At 36.9% G+C, this 7589-nt stretch overlaps 1 protein-coding gene across 2 annotated transcripts; it reads left to right on the forward strand.

Annotated features, from left to right (window-relative positions):
* Positions 1-208: 208 nt before the first annotated feature.
* Positions 209-5301, forward strand: LOC114747608 (protein STICHEL-like 2). Of its 2 annotated transcripts, XM_028935961.1 has the most exons (7): positions 209-1762; positions 1882-2101; positions 2209-2388; positions 2532-2738; positions 3098-3839; positions 4625-4682; positions 5086-5301. In XM_028935961.1, the coding sequence occupies exons 1-7, from the start codon at positions 209-211 to the stop codon at positions 5158-5160; spliced, it is 3036 nt and encodes a 1011-aa protein (XP_028791794.1). In that variant the 3' UTR covers positions 5161-5301. The 2 variants fall into 2 exon arrangements, with proteins under 2 accessions (XP_028791794.1, XP_028791795.1); XM_028935962.1 differs by lacking the exons at positions 4625-4682; positions 5086-5301 and adding an exon at positions 3952-4011.
* Positions 5302-7589: the final 2288 nt, after the last annotated feature.

A 7589-nucleotide genomic window follows, 5' to 3' on the forward strand; every position in this document is an offset into this window, starting at 1 on the left:
GAGAAAAGGATATTATGAGCTACAATGCAAACTTGAATGAGATTCCTCATTGCGATTAAGTTTATGATTGGTTGATTCTGTGTTTCATTTTGTGGCTTTTTGCTTGTGTTGTCTTTGACCAGACTCTTCTCTTCTAGGTTTGGATTGCGTTGTTTGGAGCAGGTGTTGATTGTATATTATATAATTTATTGATTTATTGAAGACGATGATGGATGGGAGGCGGCATTCAGTTGATGTTCCTATTTCGAAAACTCTTGTAGCGTTGAGGAGAGTCAGGTCATTGAGGGATCCATCTACGAATTCTATGAGCAAACTCTGTTCTTCGATTGATAATCTGCACTGGGAAAACAGTTCGGGCAATGGGATTTCTCTGCGGTTCTTGGACGCTTCTCGCGCTTGTGATTCTGATGATAATGGTGCATTAAGGTCGAAGAATTTGAGTTGTAGCATGCGCAGAGAGCACGATGCTGCTGATTTTGAATTGAACTGTGGCCATTTCAACTCTAAACTGAAGTCTTGTCCTGAAGGCCAGCAGGATGAAGAACTAGCTTACTCTAATTTGAATCAGGAAGTCAATTCCGGTATTAAGTCGACAAGTGATGGCTGCTATAGCAACCATAGACGTAAGGAATTAGATATAGCATCTGTTATTCCTCCCAGCAACGAGGCAACTTCTGGGTCATCAAAGTTAGGGACAATTGATCATTCTATGTTGACTAGAAAAACTCTAGGCAAGAATCAAGTGAAATCATCCGAAGTTTTGGGCGATATTGCAGGTCTTGGGGGTAGTCCATGCCTTTCAGTCGGTGAAGCCTTCTCAGCTTATAGTTCTTCGACGAACATGAATCAAGATGTAGATATTGGAGATGATAATCACCATGGATGTGGAATAAGCTGTTGTTGGTCAAAATCGCCAAGGTTTAGAGAATCAAATGTATATTCTGATATAGAAGACCGTCCTCTGATATCCTGGCACACAGATGAGACGGCTCTTTATGGACATAAAAACATGAGACACATTGGCGGTGAAATCAGTCCAAATTTTGAAACTCCAAGAAGTTTATGTATGAAATTTAGGCCAAAATCTTTTAGTGATTTGGTTGGGCAAAATGTGGTAGCGAGGTCTCTTTTGGGCGCCATCTTTAAGGGAAGGGTAACCTCATTCTATCTCTTCCATGGTCCTCGTGGTACTGGCAAGACATCTGCGTCCAGGATTTTTGCTGCTGCCCTGAATTGTCTCTCCCTCGAGGAGGAAAGGCCATGTGGTCTTTGCAGAGAGTGCGTTTTGTTCTTTTCTGGTAGAAGTAAAGATGTTAAAGAAGTTGATTCTGTGAAACTTAATCGTATTGACAAGATAAAATCCCTTGTTAAAAATGCAAGCATCCCTCCAGTTTCTTCACGTTTTAAGATATTTATTGTTGATGAGTGCCAGTTGATCACGGGGGAGGCATGGGCAAGTCTTTTGAATAGCCTAGAGAGCCTTTCTCAGCATGTGGTCCTTATTATGATCACTCCAGATCTGGACAAACTTCCCCGAAGTACAGTTTCCAGGGCCCAGAGGTATCACTTCCCTAAGATAAAAGATGCTGACATTGCAAGCAGATTGGAAAAAATTTGCATAGAAGAAGGTCTTGACTTTGAACAGGAGGCTTTGGGCTTCATCTCTGCTAAATCCTGTGGTTCACTTAGGGATGCAGAAATCATGCTTGATCAGCTGAGCTTGCTTGGTAAAAAAATCACAATTTCCTTAGCCCATGAACTTGTAAGTATTATGCTATTATTCCTGACACCTAACCTCCCCCCCCCCCACCCAAAAAATACCAAAAAAAAAAAAAGAAGAAAAAGAACTGGTGCTCAGTCTTGTTTTCTGTTGCTTGGCAGACTGGTATCATCTCTGACGACGAATTGCTTGAATTACTGGATCTGGCTCTGTCTTCCGACACTTCAAATACAGTTAAAAGAGCGCGAGAGTTAATGAGATCAAGAGTGGACCCTTTACAACTTATATCACAGCTGGCAAATCTCATTATGGACATCCTTGCAGGGAAATGTGATGATAGCGGGTCTGAAATCAGAATGAGGTTTTCCAATAGACGCAAATGTAAGTGCTTCTTAGTATAGCATGCCAATCAGTTTAAGTTGGCCGTTTGATGTTTATCTCATACTATGCTTGCCTAATTGTCTGGCTTTACAATTTCGCCATCATAGCTGAAGCTGACCTTCAAAAACTAAATCATGCGTTGAGAATACTTTCTGAAACGGAGAAGCAATTACGGATTTCCAAGAATCAAACAACATGGTTCACGGTAGCTCTTCTGCAGTTAAGCTCTGCAGAACATTCTTCTGTCGAAGCAAGTGATACGAAATTGAGATATGCATGCAATGGAGGTGTGTTGCGGCATTGATTAGTTTTGATGCCTTATCACATTTTTATTTTGTTTCTCCTTATTGGGGGTGATGCGGATGAGTATTTAGAATTAAAATAGTTTTACGAGGTGTACGTTTCTAAGCTTGCCTTTAAATGGACACAGATGGTGATTTCTGCAGTACATCATCTACAGGGGATAGCCGGAAGCATCCTGCCTCTGCTCAGTATGATAACAAGTTGTTTAGATTAGGACAACAGGATCACGCATTAAGTTCCATATGGCATAAAGCGACAGAGTCATGTCAATCTAACAGACTCAAGACTTTTCTTAGGAAACAGGGGAAGTTGTCTTCTCTGTGTGTTGATCGCGGTATGTCTATACTCTCTTTATCACATCTGTTTATCATTCCCCATTCATCTTCTAAACTCACCATATATAAATAATAGTATAATCTGGTCCCCTGTTCCGGTCAGTGTATTTTGTGCTTGTTCTTGTTGCATGTTTTGAGCGGGACTTTTTTATTCTTTTGAAGGAACTTCTAATATCTAATTAATATTAGTTTATTACAGAAAGGGATGTCTCCTAGTTGTTTATTTATGATCACCTCAACATTGTGACATCATATTCTAATGCTTTTCCATATTCTTGATCAGCTATTCATATCTTGAACTGGTATCGTATATTAACCTGTTGCACCAATCTAATGAACGAAAATTACCCCTTTCTAGGTCTAGCAATTGCTGAATTGGATTTCCAGCATCGCAACTACGTATATAGGGCTGAGAAGTCGTGGAAAATGATTGCCAGTTCCCTGCAGCTCATACTGGGTTGTAACATAGAGCTCAGGATCAATCATGTACCTTGCACTTCTGATTCTACATATGCCAAGTTGAAGAGGTCATCTTTCAGTTTTTTCACTTGTTCCCGTAGAATTCATCGAAAGGCGCTCTCAGATAATGAACAAGGAAGTGAACCAGACTACACTGATCACACCTCGCAGAAAGCCATGATGAAGGATAGAACTTGTAAATCTGATTGTGGATCTCAGATGCAACAACCTGACTCTTATCATGGAATGGAGGTAGTAACAGCATTGAGAGATGGTGAAGGAAATTTGCTGAGCTCAAGGAAGAATTTGTTGAATAGTTCATGTCAAGAGACTTCAAGGACCTCAAGTTCTGGTGTTGATTCCTCCAAGGAAGAGGGATTTGATTATGCACACCTAGTTTCATCAAACCCTGATTCAGACTATCAATCAAAATGTTTCCCTCGAACTTTCTGGATTCATAAGAAGAAGTTACATTCTCCAGATCTATCTCAGTTGGTATTCGAGGGCACTCAACAACAGAAAGAATTTGTTTTATCCATCCCAAATTACACCTGTTCTGAGACGTATAGCTATGCTAGTGAACCATGTGTTTTCTCCACCAGCTCTAACAACTGTACCAAAGCCGCCCAAAATGAGAAGAGGTAGCGTTCTTTTGCTTGTTATCATTATCTTTTCTTTTGTTATCATTATTTACGCTACTTCATAATATGAAGATATAACCATGTCTTAGAAGTGCGTCTCTTTGTGGGTTAGAAATTCCAAATTATAGACGTTGTACTTGAGTTGTGTTCCCTAGCATTTTCTGGATTGGATATTTTCTTCCAATGCGTCCCATCAGTTTCCTGCTTATAACGCTCTTTCGGAAATGAATATTCTTCAATCTTCGACTGGAAAATGCTGCTGCCGAGCTCAATCATATCTTCCTATCTGATGTAAATGAATGGAGCGAGCATTGTTTACTACCGAAGGTATGATAACTATGGATGAAAAATTGGCTCAATCATCCATGAAATGACTATTTCAACGGAACTTCGTATCTTTGGTAGAAGCTACGAAACAATCAACTTCGAAATTTGCCATTGATCCATTGAGATGTTAAACTCATCACTTGAATATATTTTCATACAACCAGCCTCTTGTAAACACTTCAAGCCTTACTTTAACATGGTTCCTAGCATTGAACTTAAAGGGTTAACAAAACGTATGCATAGGTAGGGTCGGTGTTGTTGCCATGTCAAGAAACTGCAAACTTCAACAAGGCATGTTACTGATGGTTCAATACGATCTGGTTGTCCTGTACCTCTAATTTTCTCCCCAGTATTTCTATCCCGTTGAATTAAATATAGTTGAAATGGATCCATTGCCTGGTTTCTTCTTGCTAGCTTTACTTGATTGTTTAACTGGAAGTCTATGGTCCTTGTTGCAGCCCGAAGTTGGATTCAGATTTGCTTTGTTGGAGAACCCCGAGATCTCCCTTGAGGAAGGTAGGCCTGCTTCAACATTACGCAACTCCTTTGGAGCGACTCTTGTATAATTAGATCCAGGAAACAAAGCAACTCTCTAATGGAGGATCCCGTAGAGGATTGATGATTTCCAGTTACCCCAAATCAGATTTTAAGCTTTGAAGTTTCATCTTTGAAAATCAGTCTATTTTGTCTATATTGACAGATCACTTCTCTTTTAAATATAAATCTCCTGGAAGTGGAGTAATGATTTCATTTCGGGATTTGGGGGTAAACAATGATATAATCTTGGTCATGATTAGTAAACTGAAGGAACTTGCTCTGGCCTGTGAACTGGGATGGCTTCCTTAACATCCAAACCGTAAGTGTGACCTTATGATCCAAGACCATTATTATCTGACTAGAAGTGATTTGGGCCTTGCAGTCATGGCACGTGGGGCTTCAGCAGCATAAGTCGCATCCAGCAGGGAGGTTTCTTTCCTGTGCCTCTGCTAAGTAGCTGCTGCAAGACTTCATGGTGGCAGGCACTCAGCGATGAATGGTTTTATAAATTTGGCACAAAAATGTAAGTACATATATTTTGTGAGAAGCCCAGATGACACAATTTTCATGAACTTTGTTGTAGCCAATGTAACATAGCGCAGATGTTGCTGATTTAGATTCTGTCGCATGTGATTTTTTACCCCCCGGGGGGGGGGGTGGTTCCTCTGAACACCGCTAAAAATTCCACACGCGCGAACGTTAAACGGGTAAATTTTTATGGTGAAAAAAACAAGCTTATGAAATTACAATAACAACTAAGCTTGAGCTTAAAAATCCATGATCCCAGCTCAGTCCCAATCCCTTCAGCATGCACTTCACCTCAGATACATTAAGCGGATACTCTCCCATTGCGAAACAGAACCCAGGTACCCACTGGTCGTGCCTGTATTTGATTAGTCCCGGACAGTGACTAGCTTCATCATCATGGATTTGGATTGGATCCGAATCCTGGTAGAATTTATTATTATATTATAATTCTTTAGAAATTCAAGTATACATAGTAAACTAATTATTTCAAATCCAAGTACATCATCGGTACTGTCGCTGCTCAGGCTACGTTCGTTCAACGCCGGCTTCATAATTTTAAATTTTTCACACCATCCAAAGGTTTTTAAATATAAATCTTTGCCGAAAATCCATATCTAAATTCATCTATCAAACCGATTCAAACGTATTCTAAATGTTGCTTGGCATATCACGGCCGATATCCTGACAAACACAATCAAATAATTACTCTCTCTGTTCTTTATTATAAGAGACGAATAACCGAATTACGTTGATAAAAAAAACAGTTAAAATTAGTTAAGAACAATTAATATGTAAAAAGTATATTTTTTTCTCCAAAAATGCCCTCATTAATAAGGAGAGAGAACATGAGAGAGAATAATGGTAAATTATTAAAATAGAGAGAAGTGGAAAGGAGAGAGAGTGTAAGTTGGAGACAATAAATATGAATAAAATAAAAAATCAATACAAAAAAATAGAAACAACTTTTAAGTGTCTCTTATATATAAGAATATGCCATAAGCATCAAATATTTCTTATAATAAGGAACGGAGAGAGTACCATGGAATCTCGTTGGTAGAATTGGTGCTAGCTTCAAATGGTGGTGTTCCACCATTCTGTATGCACTTTGAATGATGCCTTCGCTGATCGTATCTTGGTTTTTTGGGCTCTTCCTATCTTATTAAATAAGACATACTACTTAAGATTTTTAATATAAGAACTAGATAACTAATTTGGAGAGATTAAAACAAATAGTTTATTTATTTGTAATAAATGTATGTTAATTTTTTTAAATTATCCTTGTTCAATTATATATATTGAAACCACACATTGAGTGGAAATACCTTATCTTTGATAAAAATATTTTTACGAACATATTATAAATTTAAAAGACAAAATAGATTAGGATCTTATATTTAGGATCGCTAATCAGTTCTTATATTTAGGACCGTAGTTAGCATAAAACGAGAGAATTCAGCTTGAAATTACCAAGTCTTGAATCAGGTTTGATTTTGATACTTTAATATGTTTTGAAAATATTTGACTTACAAATAACAACATATTTTTATAGGAATTTCTTATAAAATTTAATAATTTCAAGTTTTTTGTAGAATTTCCTATAAACAATTGGGCAAGGACAACAATTAAATATTATTAACAAGTTTTCTTATGCATCTATATTTACATTTAAAAGAAGTACTCATTTAAAATTAATCAGTCCATTGAAAATGATACCGTTTATTAGTATATAAATAATTAATTAATCGTGATCACTGATAAGTGGTTTTATTTCCATATATTATATAAATATATGTTACTTGTATGAAATAAAAATAACGAGTGTAGTTGAACAAAATAAAATACAGATTCGCATGATTTATTGAATCCAGCGGACACCGTAAAACAAAAAGAACAGTTCAATACACTCATTTCTTTCTGTTGGACAACATCCTCACTCAACATGCATTATTTCATTTAACCATCCTTTAAATGTTGAAGGTACTATAAAGATTGTTTAGAATTAGTGAATTGCGTTTTAAAAAAAAGAATTAGTGAATTGCATTGCAGTCTATGAAAGCTATTATATATATGTGTGTAGGAGTTCATGGATTCAATTCCATGCTATTAGTATTTGTTTCTCCAACCTATGATTGGTACATTGGAGATGGAGGGGAGGGGAAAATTTTTTTAATAAGTTTAATTTGAAAAATTGGAAAATCTCAAGCCAAAAAAAATATTCAAAAAGTGAAGTTTTAAAATTTTAATTAAAAAGATATGTAAGATAAAATATTAATAAAAAAACAGAAAGCTTTTAATCCCACTTTTTAAATTTTTTTAAATTAAAATCATTAAAATTTTTTCTTCTTTTTAATTTCTCTC

Source organism: Neltuma alba, unplaced genomic scaffold (assembly GCF_004799145.2).
Source record: "Neltuma alba isolate B1F8T4 unplaced genomic scaffold, ASM479914v2 tig00005383_pilon, whole genome shotgun sequence".
Lineage (NCBI taxonomy): Eukaryota > Viridiplantae > Streptophyta > Magnoliopsida > Fabales > Fabaceae > Neltuma > Neltuma alba.